Source organism: Balaenoptera ricei, chromosome 14, assembly GCF_028023285.1.
Source record: "Balaenoptera ricei isolate mBalRic1 chromosome 14, mBalRic1.hap2, whole genome shotgun sequence".
Taxonomy (NCBI): domain Eukaryota; kingdom Metazoa; phylum Chordata; class Mammalia; order Artiodactyla; family Balaenopteridae; genus Balaenoptera; species Balaenoptera ricei.
The window spans coordinates 19005223-19023103 of record NC_082652.1 but is presented as its reverse complement, the minus strand read 5'-3'; the positions used below and the strand labels follow the sequence as shown (position 1 = coordinate 19023103).

The 17881-nt window shown below is 44.4% G+C and overlaps 1 protein-coding gene across 16 annotated transcripts in view; it reads left to right on the top strand.

Moving 5' to 3' along the window:
- Positions 1-17881, top strand: part of LOC132347410 (acetyl-CoA carboxylase 2) — a 142516-nt gene that overhangs the window by 105468 nt on the left and 19167 nt on the right. For 9 of the 16 annotated variants that reach the window (XM_059893850.1, XM_059893856.1, XM_059893858.1 and 6 more), the window contains 12 exons: positions 615-733; positions 2843-2980; positions 3791-3890; positions 3979-4142; positions 6434-6500; positions 7290-7346; positions 7584-7625; positions 9344-9559; positions 10157-10222; positions 11001-11156; positions 12029-12232; positions 13589-13744. In XM_059893850.1, the coding sequence (XP_059749833.1) occupies positions 615-733; positions 2843-2980; positions 3791-3890; positions 3979-4142; positions 6434-6500; positions 7290-7346; positions 7584-7625; positions 9344-9559; positions 10157-10222; positions 11001-11156; positions 12029-12232; positions 13589-13744 (1485 nt within the window). The other 7 variants (XM_059893853.1, XM_059893861.1, XM_059893852.1 and 4 more) reach the window with 6 other exon arrangements.

The following is a 17881-nucleotide window of genomic DNA, read 5'->3' as shown; positions in this document are numbered from 1 at the left end:
AGTATGGAGAAAGAATTTAAAATATCTTAATTTTTTTTAATTGATTACATGTTGAAATGATAATGTTTTAGGTATTGGGGATGACATGAAATATATTATTAAAATTATATTTAACCTGTTGCCTTTTTTTAAGTATCAACTGGAAAATCTGAAATTGATTTAAAATTGCCTACGTGGCCTGTGTTATATTTCTGTTGGACAGTGTTACTCTAGAGCAGGAGTCAGCAAACTATAGTCCGTGGGCCACATCTGGCCCACTGCCTGGTTTTGTAAATAAAGTTTTATTGGAACACAGCCACGCCCACTCATTTACGTATTGTCAGTGGCACGAACGTGTGCCCCCTGTAGTGGAAGCATGGAGTCTTGACCACTGGACCACCAGGGAAGTCCCTACAACAGCAGAATTGAGTAGTTGTGATAAAAATATATTCCACAAAAGCTTGAAATATTTACTATCTGGTCCTTTGCAGAGAAAGTAGCATCCTGAAGAGTGAGCAAATTTGCTGTTAGCTACCACTTTAGGGATCATATTTCAAGATCGTTTCTGGGACCCTTCAGCCTGAGTTTTCTCAGGTGTTGAGGGCACTCCGTCAGCTGTGCTTCTGTTTCGTTAGGTTTATGTGCGGAGGGGCTACATCGCCTATGAGTTAACCAGCCTGCAGCACCGGCAGCTCCCGGACAGCACCTGCGTGGTGGAATTCCAGTTCATGCTGCCCTCCTCCCACCCAAACCGGTACAGAGTGGTACCCACCTGGGGGGCCAGCTTGTGCTTCTTTTCTCCCTGACCACTGTAGCCGTGTTTCTGGAGGGACCCAGCAAGGATGTCTGGGAACTGCTGGGAAGACGTCAGGCTCACCACTTCCCCACCCTGGCATCTCCCCCCATCTTTGTTCTCTCGTCTGTAAAATGGAGATAGCCCAGTGCTAACCTCCGGTAGCCACTGCCCACCTGTGAGATATCGAAGTTAAAATGCATTAAAATTAAATTAAAAATTCAGTTCCTCAGTCATACCAGCTGCATTTAAAGTGTGCACTAGCCACAAGCTCACATGTGGCTTGTGGCTGCCATGTTGGACGTTGTGATGTTCTAGAACATTCCGTCACTGCAGAATGTTCTAGAACATTCCGGTACTGCAGAAAGTTCTATGGGACAGAGTTGTCCAAGACCATGATGAAAAGTAAATGAAATAAGGCAAAGACAGCATTTAGGACTGTGCCTGGCATGCAGAAAGTTGATGAATATTAAGGGTCCCTTTGAAGATCATGACCGATACTGTTATTACTGTCCGATGGCATGACGTGGGTCAGGCCCTATGCTGAGTGCTTCCACACTCTATTTCATTCAGACTTATTTCCCCCCCCACCAAAAAAAAAAAACTGTGACATTTGCCCAATTGAGAGAAAAGGAGACTGACTCTTCGGGGGCCTGGAATCATTTTGGGGGTCTGTGGGAGGGGTGGTGTAAGAACTTTTGAACTTGTACGCACCTGAGGAGGAATTCTTTCCCTTTGGATTTCATTGTCACAGCAGTTCAACCCCGTTAGGAAAGGGGGGCCGCCCATCTGAAGGCCGGGGGTCACTCACGCCTTGTTTCTTGGAAGAACCTACACGGGTGTCCAGGTTATTGGTTGTGACCCTCAGTATAGACACAGGGTGTTATTATCAGCCAGGGAGACGTTGAGGACCCTAGAGGGCTTCCCTGACTGTCTCAGGCCCTTGCCATTGCTGTCGGCTGGGAGGGCCAGGAGCTTACTTGGGACCTGTGGCCTCAACTGCCAACACAGCTCTGCTCTTGCAGGCCTCTGGGAAGGTCATGAGGGGTGAGGTCTCACCGCCCAGCAGGGCCTGGCTGGACCCTCCACACCTGTGTCTGTAGAGCGAGGCACGTTGTGAATTGGGTCGTGAGGCCAGAGGGGAGGTCAGGCGAGAGGCCAGCAGGACTTAGGTCCAGGCCCAAGGGGCGCTGAGCATGGCCAGAGCCGGGGAACTCAAGAACACAGCCGTGCCTGAGGGGCTGTTGTCCTAGTTCCAGAAAAGTAACTGGTGTCCAGAAGGAAAGCTCAGCATAAACCACACTGTACAAACAACGTGGGCACAGTGAGCTTCCCGCATCATTTAGGGAATGGGGGCAACCCCGAGTTCCTGGACGCCAGCCAAGGGCCAGCCTTGCAAGTAGGTCTCTTTTTCAGGAGAGCAACCTCAGGCCTGCTCTGTTGACTCTTTTCTGCCCCCATCTGATGAGCAGCCCCTCCTTTGCTTGATTCCAGGGCCCCATCCTAACTACCCGGGGACCCGTTTGGATTTGCTCCTGGTGTGCAGACAGTCCTGGGGGCAGTGGCCACCTAAACTCCAGTGGGCTGCTGGCTTGGGGGTAACTTTTGGTTTCTGGCCCTGTCCGTAGGGCGTGTTTGATGGAGGGGAGGGGTTAGGGGAGCAGAGGCCTGGAATGTCTTTCAGAACCAAGGCTGGCCCTTCACCAGCCGCCGGGGGCTGGGGCTCTCCAGGAGAAATCGGCGCTGACTGCATTCTTACTCTGTGGCTGAGTCACTACTATGGATTTATCAGGCGACCATGTTGGAACTGGACTTGCATGCATGCACGTACCATTCAGTCATTTATTCATTCACGTGTGGAGCTCTTGCTCTATACCAGGTCCTGAGGAATCAGATGAGACTCCCCAACCCCTGTCGCTCTACCCCGTCCCTTCCACCCTGATTCTAAGCCCCCCTCTTTCAGAAGGCTCTAATGTGGCGCTGGCTCACTGAAGCTTCCAGGGCAGGAACAGCTCTTGGGGCTAGATCCACGGATGGCTGCCTCACCCCGTACTTCCCACCCCTCTGCAGGATGGCCGTGCCCATCAGCATCACCAACCCGGAGCTGCTGAGGCACAGCAAGGAGCTCTTCATGGACAGCGGCTTCTCCCCCAAGTCCCAGCGGATGGGGGCCATGGTTGCCTTCCAGAGATTCGAGGATTTCACCAGGTACCCAGTGTGGCTCAGTCTCCCCAGAACACCCCATGCACAGGGGTTGAGTGAGCTTCCCCTGACCCCCACCCATTCATTGCACACACAGGTGGGGGTGGCCCAGACACATGGCACAGGGAGCTAATAATAACAGAATAATAATATCATCAAAAGTGTGGGCTTTTGTGTCAGCACCTTCTGCTTTTGAATTCTGGCTCTGCACTGCTTTCTGACTATAAGACTCTGAACAAATTGATTTCTCTCTGTACCTTCGTTTTCTCATCTGTATAATGGGCATAAGAGAAGGGCTTACTTCGTAGGGTCACAAGGAAAATTAAATGAGATAATACATATAAAATATTGTATTTAAACTATAGTTAATATGTAAATAACATGCTCAAAAATGTCAGCATTGTTGCCCTTTTTTCAACTTGGTCCTGTATATTATGCATCATGCTTGGATTATCTTATATGTTCACAACAGCCTTGGGGGGTGTAGTGGTTACTTTTGTTATCCTCAGTTGACTCGGAGGGGTGAGATGAGGTTGCAGGGGTCTACCAGCCAGTAAAAGGGGGACCCCAGCCGTGGCCCCAAAAGTGTTGGGAATCATTTCTTTTATTCACCATCTCAAATCACATAGGTTCATTCTTCCCTTTTGGGAAGGACCCCATCGATGGTGCCTTGGACCTATCAGGAGCCACAGGAATTCTGCACAGATTCGGATGTGCTGGCAGAGTGGTGGTTGGGAAAGAGTGAGGGTCGGGCCTGACCTATCACCTTGTGGGGCAGCGGCCCCTCAGCCCTCCCTCTCTGCCCCGTGCCCCCAGGAACTTTGATGAGGTCATTTCCTGCTTTGCCAACGTGCCCAAGGACATCCCTCTCTTCAGCAAGGCCCGTACTTCCCTGTACTCCGAGGATGACAGCAAGGTGAGTGTCTGAGCAGGGAGCAAGCCGAGGAGGGGGCGGGCTGGGGCCCTGGGCCCTTCTACTGCCTACCCTTGGTTTTCTCTCCCAGAGCCTCCGAGAAGAGCCGATCCACATCCTGAACGTGGCCATCCAGGGTGCAGACTACCCGGAGGATGAGCAGCTGGTGCCCGTTTTCCGGACATTCGTTCAGTCCAAGGTGCGCCGGGCAGCCTCTGCTTCTGGGCCCCTGGAGAAGGAGGAGGGGCTGTCTTGGTGAGGCGTCCATGTGCCCAAGTCACTTACGTAAACAACCATGTATGCATATAACTGTGGGTTGGTTTTATAAACAGGTGGTGGCCATTGCCGGCATGGATTCTTACCCAGCAGTAGGGACAGCTGTTACATATGCTTAATGACCCCAGCTGCAAACAGATGTGGAGCAGCTTGGCAAGTGTAGGTAGTAGAACTATGGGGCAGGTGCTGTGTGACCTCCAGCAGGTTACTTTATCTCTCTGATCCTTCAGTTTTCCCATCTGTAAGATGGGATACTTAAGCTCATAAATTAATCAAATCTGCCAGGCACACTATAGCTGTTAGCTCTTTACCCTCCTGACTTGGTCTCAACTTTAAGAACACTTGGAAATTTTTGGCTGTTGCTTTTTAGTGTATTTATCTGTATATGTGTTGTATCCCCCATGTTATTCTGGTGGGAGGGACACCTCTTACCTCCTCTGACTGGGCGTCCCTCAGAGGACCTGGCCTGGTGCTTCCTAGGCAGGAGGTGTTGGGTGAATAATGCACGGATGATGCCATGAAAGCTTAGGGACATTATTGTTAGTGATGTACTTAGCCTTATGTGATTGATTAATCAACAGTGTAATGATGTACATTGTAGAAAATTTTTAAGGGGCAGACAGATCTGAAAAGCTTGCCCCACCATCCAGGGCAGTGACTGTGAGAATCCTGGTATATTTCCCTCTAGCCTGTTTCTTAACATAGTTGATGTCCTTACTGGACTTTGAGCTTGGCATCCATGGCTTAGATAAGGCAACGTTTGAGCTGTTGGCAGTTTGCCTGCCCCCTAACCAAATCAGACGATGCTCAAGATACTTGGTGGTTCTTCCCCCGAGGGGGCAGTGAAGGGGTGTCAGAATCACCTGGGAACAGCCGTGCTATGGGGGGCAACGTGGCTGTGTGTGGGAAGGAGACAGTTCTCTACATATCGACCCAGGAGGATATGCATGAGCTAGAAAAGATTAAATGTATGTGTCTCTGTACAAATAAGTGTTTATATACAGCATACCAAAGAGAGGAAAGTTAGCAGAATATACACCTACCAGGGGAGTGGGAGACATTTTAATGTTACGTATTTCTATATTATTTAAAAATTTTTGCACTAAGCAGATAGATACGTGCACATTCGCAGACACATACACACACCTGTACGTTCAAGCACACCTTTAATTGAGAACAGTAATCAGGCTCCCAGTAGAATCCTCTTCATTTTCCAATTTATCCTGTTTTCTTTGCAACCTGCATTCTGTTAAGTGTTTTTTTGATTATGTCTCCTTGCCTCTTTCTGAAATGGGCTAAGACTATTCATTTCTCCTAATAATTTCCCTTTTCACATGGAGAAATTAAAAAATATCCTTATTTTCTGGTCTTCTGGGTTTTTTTCCTTTCCCCAGAGAACTATACATAATAGTATTTATTTCATTTAGGGAACAACTAAAAACAGTTTAGTACTTTTCTTGGGTAATTTTTGACTGAAGTCGAATGTACACAGAAGTGCCCAAATCATTAATGTACAGCCTGATGAATTTTCACAGGGAATTCCCAAGTGTGACCAACATTCAGATCAAGAAATGAATGTTCTGGCCCCTTCTTGAGCCTCTTCCCATCACTACATCTCCCCCGCCAGACATAACCAACCAGTATCCTGACTTCTAACAGTAGAGATTAGTTTTGTCTATTTTAGAGTTTTGTATAAACTAAAGCATATGGTTTGTACTTTTTGTGTCAGGCTTTTTTATTCAGCTTGTCGTCTTTTTTTTAAAAAAAATACAGCAGTGCCCCATCCCACCAATTTCATTAAAGAGTTCATGAAATGTTAAGATATATATATATATGTAATATATATGTGTATATATATATATATATATATATATAAATAGCTTTACTGAATATAATTCACTTAGCACACCATTCCCCCATTTAAAGTGTACAATTCAGTGCTTATTAGTACAGTAGTCCCCTTTTCTGCAGTTTTGTTTTCTGCAATCTCAGTTTCCCACAGTCCACTGCAGTCTGAAAATATTAAATGGAAAATTCCAGAAATTTTTAAGTTTAAGCAATTTGTAAGTTTTAAGTTGTGTGCCATTCTGCGTAGTGTGATGAAATTTCATGCCGTCCTGCTCCGTCTTGCCCGGATGTGAATCATCCCTCTGTCCAAGCGTAGCCGCCCGTTAGTCACTTAGTAGTCAGCTCGGTTATCCCATCAACTGTCATGGTATTGCAGTACTCATGTTAAGTCACCCTTATTTTCCTTAATTATGCCCCCAAAGCACAAGTGATGCTGGCAACTCGGACAGGCCGAAGAGAAGCTGTCAAGTGCTCCCTTTAAGTGAAAAGGTGAAAATTCTTGACTTAATAAGGAAGGAAAAAAAAATGTATGCTGAGTTGCTAAGATCTATGGTGAAACCAAGTCTTCTATCCATGAAACTGTGAAGGAGGAAAAAAGAAATGCGTGCTAGTTTTGCTGTCACACCCTAAATTGCAGACATTACGGCCACAATGAGTGATAAGTGCCTAGTTAAGACGGAAAAGGCATTAAATTTGTACAGGAAAATATCTTGAGAGCCCACATTCACATAACTTTTATTACAGTATATGGCTATAATTGTTCTGTTTTGTTATAATTATTGTTAATCTCTTACTGTGCCTTATCTATAAATTAAACTTTATCATAAGTATGTATATATAGGAAAAAACATAGTATGTATAGGGTTTGGTACTATCCGTGGTTCCAGGCATCCACTGGGGATTTCGGAACGTATCGCTCATGGATAAGGAGGGACTACTATGTATTCATAGAGTTGTGTAGCCATCATTATGATCATTATGTTTTAGAACATTTTCACCACTCCCACCAAAATACCCATTAGCAGTCACCCCATTTTCCCTCAACCCAAAACCCTTTCCCCTGCCCTAGGCAACCACTAATCTACTTTCTGTCTCTATGGATTGGCCTATTCTGGGTATTTCCTATAAATGGGATAAATGGAATTTCATACACTATGAGGTCTTTGGGGACTGGCCTCTTTGACTTGGCATGCTTTCAAGGTTGATCCGGGTGGTAACATACATCATTCCTTTTTGTGGCCAAATATGATCCCACTGTGTTTTTGGTTTTTAATACAGAAAAACATCCTTGTGGAGTATGGACTCCGAAGAATTACATTCCTGATTGCCCAAGAGGTCAGTCCGATTCTCAACACATCTGAGGTTTTTGCATTCTTCAAGACTTGGTGCCATTTATTTGATGCTTACTCTGTAGATTGGGGTGGAAAAAAATCAGTCCCTAGAGAAGAGATGGCTTTCCAAATGATTCATTCTAGAAGTGGACTGGGTTAGGGTTAAAAATCACAAAACAGGTCTATAAATATTTAAATGAGTCTTGCTTGATTTGTCTTTCATATGGATTTCTTTTTGCAGAAAGAATTTCCCAAGTTTTTCACATTCAGAGCAAGAGACGAGGTATGGTGAAGAGCAATGACTGGTTCTCGCTTCCCTGGGATATTTGATATTCAGCAAGAATATAGTCCTTAGTCCTTGTGGTATCCCCATATTCTAGAACATGCAGCTTTTGTGCAGATTCCAGCCTTCCTCTGGGCTGGTATTTCCAGTGAGAGCCCCGTGTTGCTGTGTGGAGCTCAGACCTCACGTTTCCCGCCCTTTCAGCCTTCACTACAGGTTTCTGTCTCACCTGGGTACTTTTTGTACTTACTGGTGTAGCTCTGTAAGACGGTTCTCCCAACCTCTTTTTCTTTTTTTTTTTAAATATCTTTATTGGAGTATAATTGTTTACAATGTTGTGTTAGTTTCTGCTGTACAACAAAGTGAATCAGTTATATGTATACATATATCCCCATATGCCCTCCCTCTTGAGGCTCCCTCCCACCGTCCCTATCCCACCCCTTTAGGTGGTCACAGAGCATCGAGCTGATCTCCCTGTGCTATGCGGCTGCTTCCCACTAGCTATCTATTTTACATTTGGTGGTGTATATATGTCAGTGCTACTCTCTCACTTCGTCCCAGCTTCCCCTTCCCCCTCCCCATGTCCTCAAGTCCATTCTCTATGTCTGCATCTTTATTCCTGCCTTGCCACTATGTTCATCAGTACCGTTTTTTTAGATTCCATATATATGTGTTAGCATATGGTATTTGTTTTTCTCTTTCTGACTTACTTCACTCTGTATGACAGACTCTAGGTCCATCCACCTCACTACAGATAACTCAATTTCGTTCCTTTTTATGGCTGAGTAATATTCCATTGTATATATGTGCCACACCTTCTTTATTCATTCATCTGTTGATGGACATTTGGCCAACCTCTTTTTCTTATGTTCTTCCAGAACAGTGGTCGGCAAACTATGGCTTGCAGACCAGCCCCCTGTTTTTATAACCAAAGTTTGATTGGGACAGAGGCCACACCCATTAATCACTTACTGTCTCCTGTGGCTTTCTTGCTCCAGTGGCTGAACCGAGTACAGTTGGCCCTCCGTGTTCACGGATTCCACATTCGTGGATTCACCCAACCATGGATGGAATCTCCACAGTTGGTTGTGTCCGCGGATGCGGGACCCGCGATTTCGGAAGGTGGACTGTGGTTGGGACCGACTGTATACTCCGTCAGTCCCCTGGCCTTTTAAGAAAGAGTTTGCTCATCCTTATTCTAGAACAGGTGGGCTTGTTCCCAGCACAGATCCAGTCTCCACTAAACAGTATTTTAATTTATCCAAAGCCTTACTTTCCTAGTTAAGACGCATCCTTTCTTTAGCTTCTTCATTTTCTCTTCAGTCTCCAGCACCGTCAGTCGCTTCCTTCTGGGGACCAATTTCCACAAGGAAACTAGGGCTTAGTGACTTCTTGAGAAATACTCTGTGTGGTGGCAGATAGAGAACAACCTGGTGGTGCCAGCAGGTGCTGGGGACTAGCTAGGCTCCCTTGGGGCCAAGAGGCTTATGCCAGCACAAGATTCCATGCTCGTGGCTCTCCTCTGGACCATCGCAAAATCCCAAATCTCTTGAGCTCACAATTAGAGGACATCATGAATGCTTCATTCCTGAGTGCTAAACCCGCAAACACCAGGGATCTGCGGGACAGGGCGTGGATCAAGCAGGCACGCAGCCCCAGTGTCCAACTCCACCTGTGTCTGTGTGTCCATCTGTTTTCTCTCTCTGGTCGGCCCACAGTTTGCAGAAGATCGCATTTACCGTCACTTGGAGCCGGCCCTGGCCTTCCAGCTGGAGCTCAGCCGGTTGCGTAACTTTGACATAACTGCCATGCCCTGTGCCAACCACAAGATGCATCTGTACCTGGGCGCTGCCAAAGTGAAAGAGGGCACAGAGGTCACGGACCACAGGTTCTTCATCCGCGCCATCATCAGGCATTCGGACCTGATCACCAAGGTAGGATGTCACGGGGTGTTTCTTTCTCCCCCTGAACTTGTCACTCATGTGCTGGCCTTGCCTTCTTTGAATTCCTGCTCTGGGTCAGGCCCTGGGCTGCCCTCTGGGGATGTCAGGGTGCACAGGGCACACACAGCCCTGCCCTTGTGACTGACACTCCAGTCTGGGGACAGAGTGGGAGGTGGATAATGAAGTGGTCTGTTTTCATGGGCTGGCATGTGGATTCTTTCTTCTGTCGCGGAGATCTCTCTGCATGAGGAGAGAAGTGGGAGGATAGAAAAGAAAGATCCTGGTTTGTTAAGGGAATTTTTTTTGTACTTGCTCACTGCGTGAGTGGTCATGTCCCATTGTTTCTTGCCTTCAGAAAAGTAATTCATGATTATATTGTGAAGATTGCAAAAAATACTGAAAATATTTTTAAAAATCAAGGAAAAGGACCAGAATCCTGCCACTCAGGGGTCAGCCCTGTTGGTGACCCTTTCTAGGCCTAATTCCATATATGTATTGGGATTGGGTTGTAGGTGTAATGTTACAGATAGGAGCTCAGGCTGGACAAATCATTTAAAGACTTTTTTTTTTTTTTTTTTTTTACTGTAGACCTCTTTCCATGTTAATGAAGATGATTTCCTTCATGCAATTCCCTTGCATGGATGTACATCTTGTGTGTGTAATGTTTTTTAACAAATCCCCTAGTGATGGATGTTAAGCTAATCTCAGTATTTTGCTGCCTCTGTCACCTAGATATTTTAATAACTTTCATGATTATCCAGGTATGGTAAGGCCAACAGATCAGGAGACAGTTGTGATCGAAAAGATGGTTTATTTGTTATCACAGATTCCAAGAGGAGGGGACATGCTGAGCTAGGGGGGCCACATGGGGAAGCACCAGGGCTGCTCAGGAGGCAGAGGGAGGGGGGATACATGGACAGGGGCCTTTATTGTGGATTCCGCAGGAAGGAATGGGTGAGGCAGGGTGAGCAGGCTTGGGATTGGCTGGCTTGAGTAATTTCAGCAGGCTGTGAGCATAGGGACTGTCTCTACTTGTCTGATACCTGGCCCTGGGGTGATTAGGGCCAGTGGATAGTGGCCTGGAGGGTGAGAGCCTGACAAGGAGGTAGTTGGGGTGTGGGGTCTGGATTGGTTGGTTTGCCTGAAAAGCATGCTCATGGGTGAGTTGTTTACAGGCTCTAGGAATCGGCTAACCCTGGGAGGGGCAGTCCCTCCAGGGTCAGCAAGGCCCAGCTGTCAAAGCATCAGAATACAGAAAATAAAAGAGGTGCTGAGTACACGAGACAGCCTTGGACATCCCTTTACCTCTGGAGGCAGGGCTCTGCTGTCTGACCTGGCATGCCTTTTGGAGGAGGGGGATGTTCTCCTTTCCCTTCGACTCTCTGGGCCCTGCACCCCTGGCCTAGCGGCTGCCCCTCCCCCCCTTCGACAGGAAGCCTCCTTCGAGTACCTGCAGAACGAAGGCGAGCGGCTGCTCCTGGAGGCCATGGACGAGCTGGAGGTGGCGTTCAACAACACCAGCGTGCGCACCGACTGCAACCACATCTTCCTCAACTTCGTGCCCACCGTCATCATGGACCCCTTTAAGGTCTCACCTCTGGGGGTGGGGCTCTCACCAGGCTCTAGGTTCACCTTCACTGGGACCTTCCTGCTCCAGGGTGTTGTCTCCTGGTGCTCGAGACCTGAGTTCCAGGGTGCATATGTGCATGTCTGAGCCTCACTTGCTGCAGGTGGAGAACAAACCTTCCATCGATTAATTCTAGAGCCGTTTCTCAGCCACCACCCCTAGGACCGTCCCTAAGGATGTTCCCCCTCCGTGGGCACGCTTCACGTTTCGGAAGACACAGATGCCCAAAATGTCTTTTGCAAAACAAAATTTTGTCCTCTCCCTAGTTCCAGGCTCTGTTGGGGGCTGCATGTGGGTGGGGGAAGGGAGGTGAGAACCTGAGGTCTGTGGCTCAGCCGTTCTCCATTGGCTGGTTCTTCACGAGCAGGCAGAGTTTGTGGTGGTGATTCTGGATGAAAGACGTTCTAGTCCATCAGCTTGGCATGTGTGGGGTGCAGAGGCCCATGCTGATTGCCCAACTCCACCAGTTCACATGGTTCCTAGAAGAGAAAATGCATAGGCTTGGGATGCATGATGGAGAGAAAGACAGGGTAACATAGGGGCGCTAGCTCTTACCAGCCTCAGTTTCCTCATCTGTCAGTGGGGGACAAAAATGCCAGCCTCTCTGAATAATTATGGGGACAGAGTGAGATAATGAGTTTAAATGCTTAGCAGGGTACCTTTGATTATTATCAGCTTATAGTTAATGGATACATGCCACATATTGCTCTGCTATATACGTGCAGTGCATTTTGCATTCAGTATATCTCATCTTTCTGTTATAATCAGAGCTAGAACTATTATGAGTGTGCGCGGAATGGGTCCTGAAATTGAATTGCTGTGGTTTGCGGCAGATTGAGGAGTCAGTGCGGTCCATGGTGATGCGCTACGGCAGCCGGTTGTGGAAACTCCGTGTGCTCCAGGCTGAGGTCAAGATCAACATCCGCCAGACCACCACCGACCACGCTGTTCCCATCCGCCTGTTCATCACCAACGAGTCAGGCTATTACCTGGACATCAGCCTGTACAAAGAAGTGACCGACCCCAGATCTGGAAACGTAAGGCCGGGCTGGGTCACAGAAGTCAAGTCAAAGTGGAGGCAGGCTGCCCGGAGAGCAAGATGTAGATTAAAATGGCACTTGGAAGCTTTGCTGTGTCAGATTGGGGCTGCTTCTCTGAGTTTTATGATAAACATGTTAGCTTCTGAATCCCAGTTGTTCATTCCTCTGGGAAGGAGAATGAATCCAAAGTTTAATCCAGTCTAGAACCATGTTTGGGATAAGATGTGGAGTATTATGGATGATTATAACACAGTTCCCAGGTTAGTTCAGTTAGGGAAATGGTATTTTCCCCAACTGTGTTTTGGAATAGACTTTTGTAAAATGAATCAAGTTTCCTATTGACTACTATATATACAGGTAGTAGATTACATGTATATATATAATCGTTTTATTCTGAAACACTTAAAGACTCTCAAAAAGGTGCAAAAATAGCACAGAGGAGAAAATTTAGTACAGAGAATACTCATGTACCCTTCACCCAACTTTCCCCAATGATAGCATCTTTTTTAACCAGAGACCTTGTCAAGACAGGAAGTTGACACTGGTCCAGTCTATTAACTCAAATGCAGACCTTATTTGGCTTTCACCAATTTTTACATACACTCTGCTTTGTTTGCAGTGTGTGTGTGTGTGTGTGTGTGTGTGTGTGTGTTAGTAGTATGATAATTACGGTTTTGGAGCTGTGTCTCCACATCTGTTTCCCACCGTGGCAGAGAAGAGAAGATTATTCTCCCGGGCACTCACTTTGTTATGTGATACATGCTATGCTTCCCCTCATTGCATTTTTTATTGAAATATAGTTGATTTACAATGTTGTGTTAATTTCTGCTATACAGCAGAGTGATTCAGTTATACATATATATATACACATTATTTTTTTAATATTCTATTTCATTATGGTTTATCACAGAATACTGAATATAGTTCCCTGTGCTAGACAGTAGGACGTTGTAGTTTATCCATCCTATATTTAATAGTTTGCATCTACTAACCCCAAACTCCCAGTCCATCCCTCTCCCACACACCCTCCCCCTTCACAACCACCAGTCTATTCTCTATGTCTGTGGGTCTGTTTCTGTTTCATAAAAGTTCCTTTGTGTCATATGTTAGATTCCACATATAAGTGATATCATATGGTATTTGTCTTTCTCTTTCTGACTTCCTTCGCTTAGCATGATAATCTCTGGGTCCATCCATATTGCTGCAAATGGCATTATTTCATTCTTTTTTCTGGCTGAGTAGTATTCCCTCATTGCATTTTCACTGAGGACTGGGAAGAAATAAATTGGGCAGGAGTGTGGTTCTCTGAGACTTGCCCTCCTCACTCTCTGTTTTTCTTTCTTTCTGGTCCAGATCATGTTTCACTCCTTCGGCAACAAACAAGGGCCCCAGCACGGGATGCTGATCAATACTCCCTACGTCACCAAGGATCTGCTTCAGGCTAAGCGATTCCAGGCCCAGTCCCTGGGTACCACCTATGTGTATGACTTCCCGGAAATGTTCAGGCAGGCAAGTCCTGAGGCTGAGACTCAGCACTGCCCAGGGTCCCCTTAGAGACTCCACTGGCATCCACACCCCCCCATCCTTAGTTACTCTTTTTTTTTTTTTTTTTGACCACACCGTGCGGCTTGTGGGATCTTAGTTCCCTGACCAGGGATTGAACCTGGGCCTACGGCAGTGAAAGCACCAAGTCTGAACCACTGGGCCACCAGGGAATTCCCCTTAGTTACTCTTCTGAAGACCCCACTCTAAAGAACACAGTATTCGTGAAGGAAAAGAAACTAATATTGAGAATGACTTCATAGTATATTTTTCTAAAACAAACCTAATTTCATCCCAGTGATAAAAAGGAATATAATATAGAAACTTTAGAAAGTAAAGGAGAGTGGAAAGAAGGAAAAAGTGACTCCTTGTTCCACGTACTAAAGACAAATTGCTTACCATTTCCTTCTGGTCTTTTTAGTGCTTATATTAAGTGCTGGCTACATGCCAGGAACCATTCTAAGGGTAGACAGACCATGAGGAAGAGGATGGGGCCACTGCCTTTGAGGACTTTTTGGTCTACTTAAAAAAAATAATGATTTATGTTTTTATGATTTTTAAATATACACTGGATACAGAAAAATAGGAATAAGCAAATAAAATTTCACTCATAGGTAATCACTTGTCTACCACTGAGGACTGCAATAACATTTTAGTGTATTTCCTTCAAGTATGCTTTCTATGCCTTTATTTTTTTTACGTAGAAGGGCCTTTCAAGGAGACTGAGCACACTGGCATTGGTGATGTGGGTGCCTGTGTACATCTTTTCCATTGCCTTGTGAATGACATTCATGAAACTGAGGTCGTGGACTTCTACTGTCCGCAGGAAAGCATCAGTGTACTTTAGGCATAGGAGATGCAGGATAGTAGGAAAAGCTGCCATTTAGGGTCAGTAAGGCCTGGGCCTGAGTTCCAAATCTGTCCTTTGCTTCCTGTGTGTCCCTGGGCAAGTTCCTTCACCTCTCTGGGCCTCACTTTCCTCCTCTGTAAAATGAGGCTAATAATATTACCTACTTCCCCAGGTTGTGGTAAGAAATATATATAAAGTATTCAGTAGATGCTTAATAAATGGAAACTTTTATAATTAAGAATGTTATTGTCTGTATCCTTTTGCCTCAGAAGTCACAGGCCATAAGAATAAGAAACAGACAAATCAGCAATAAATCCATCCACTTTCTTATAGATAAAGAAACAGAGTATGGTGGACAACCCATAAATTTGAAAACAGATGAAAATTTCTAAGAAAAATATATCTTATCAAAACTGACTCAAGAAGAAGTAGAAAATATAGATTATAAGCATTAATGAAATTGAATTAATAGTTCAAAAACATCCGTCTACTAAAATTGGGCCCAGACAGGGACTTCCCTGGCGGCACAGTGGTTAAGAATCCGTCTGCCAATGCAGGGGGCATGGGTTCGAGTCCTGGTCCGGGAAGATCCCACATGCCGTGGAGCAACTAAACCCGTGCGCCACAACTACTGAGCCTGCGCTCCAGAGCCCGCAAGCCACAACTACTGAAGCCCGCGTGCCTAGAGCCCATGCTCCGCAATGAGAGAAGCCACAACAATGAGAAGCCTGTGCACAGCAACAAAGAGTAGCCCCCGCTCGCTGCAACTAGAGAAAGCCCACGCGCAATGAAGACCCAAAGCAGCCATAAATAAATAAATAAATAATTTGAAAAAAAAGCATTAATGAAATTGAATTCATAGGTCAAAAACACCCATCTACTAAAATTGGTCCTAGACAATTTTACAACAATTGTTGTCAAACCTTCAAGGGACAGATAATTCCCTTTGTATACAAACTGTTTAGAGAATAGAAAAAACAAAGGGAATGCTTCTTAACTCATTTTAACAGGTTATTATTACTTTAATATTAATCCAATATAAGAACATTAGGAGAAAGGAAATTTATTATCTCATTTATGAACATGGACACAAAAATCATAATTAAAATATTAGCAAATGAAATCCAGTAATGATTTTTTTTTTTAAATTTAGACTTAATAGTATTTATCTTGTGACAGCTTGTATGGTATTAGGAAGTCTATAGTTTACCATGTTAATAGATTAAGAAAGAACTTAAGTTTCTCAATAGGTGCAAAAAATGTGTTTGAAAAGATAGTATCTATTTATAATAAAAGCTCTTAATAAACTAGGACTAGAAGGGAATTTTTTTTTAAATTTATTTCTGGCTGCATTGGGTCTTCGTTGCTGCGAGCGGGCTTTCTCTAGTTGCGGTGAGCAGGGGCTACTCTTTGTTGTGGTGCACAGGCTTCTCCTTGCGGTGGCTTCTCTTGTTGCGGAGCATGGGCTGTAGGCACACGGGCTTCAGTAGTTGTGGCACGTGGGCTCAGTAGTTGTGGCTCATGGGCTCTAGAGCACACCCTCAGTAGTTATGATGCACAGGCTTAGTTGCTCCGCGGCATGTGGGATCTTCCCGGACCAGGGCTCGAACCCGTGTTCCTTGCATTGGCAGGGGGATTCTTAACCACTGTGCCACCAGGGAAGCCCCAAATTTGTTTATTTTGATAAAAGACATCCACCTAAAATTAATAGAACCTAATGGTGAAATGTTAGAAGTATTCGCTTCAAAGATAGGTACAGATAGAAATATCCATTAACACCCCTTCTGTTCAACTTTTTTTACTAGAGTTCTTGGCCAATGCAGAAAGATGAGAAAAAGAAATAAAAGGCATAAAGACTAGAAAGAAGGAAGCAAAGTTATGTTTTTCATAAATGATATAAATGCCTATACAAGAAATCCAAGAGAATTTATGGAACCAATTAGCTAATACAGCAAGATTGCTAGATACAAGAGCAATATACAAAAATTAATTGTACTCTCATAGACCAGCAATTATTGTAAAATCTAATTGGAAAAAATGCCATTTACAATATTAAGATCAGCTCCAAGTTTAGGGATAAATCAAACAAAAAACATACAAGACCTTTATGGAGGAAATTTGGAAACTTTACAGAAATACTTTAAGCCTAAATAGAGAGATACATCATGCTTATGTATGATGGGAAGCTTCAGTATTATAAAGATAATAGTTCCCCCCAAATTAATACATTCAGTATAATTCTGGAGTTTTGGTGCAACTGAAGAATTCATAGGGATAGCAAAAGTTCGTGAATAGCAAAAACACTTTTGAAAAAGAACAAAATCAGGAGGACTTGTCTTAGCCATCCTTTAAAATAAGTCATTATTTACTTTCAAGCAGCAGTACATACTACAATGTGTAATATTATTCTAACAGAGCTAAACAAATAGGCCAATGAAACAGAATAGAGTCTAGAGTCAGACCCACTTACAACAGAACCTTGATTGAATGCAGAGGTGGGACTCTGAATCAAGGGAATAAATTTCACTAAAGGGTACAAAGAAATTTCTTATCTAATTGGGAAAAACAATTTTCGATTTCTACCTCATCTGGTGTACAAAAATAAATTTCAAGAGGATTAAAACCACTTGGAGTGAGTTGAAAGCATAAGCATAGGAAAACTCCATAAATTTGACTATGTTAAAATTTAAAAGTTATTTACGTAAAAGAGAAAAGACAAACCCCAGATTGGGAGAATATGTTTAAATATCTGTTTCCAGCAAGGGATTAGAGCAATATTATCTACAGAGCATTTATAAATCAATTGGAAAAAAAAGAACAAGCAAAACTATAAAAAATATGGGCAAGAGTTATACTTAGGACATTGACAAAAAAAAGGAGAAACTTACAAGATCAATCAATATATCCTAAGGTGCTCACCTCACTGATAATCAGTGAAGTACCGATCAATATCACAGTACAAAAAAAAAATCACAGTACAGTTTCACACCCAGCAGATGGGTAAACATTAAAATATTTGACAAAACCAAGTGTGGCCAAGTATATGGAGCAAAGGAGCTCTCACACCTTCTTACTAGGACTGTAAAACAATCTGATAATATCCAGTAAATCTGAATTTTCACATACCCTATGACCCAGCAATTTCATTCCTAGGTATACACCCATTGAAACACTCATCCGTGTTTATTTTAAAAAAAAAAGACCATAAAAATGTTGATTACAGCATTGTTGGTGTAGAATTGGAAAACTAAATG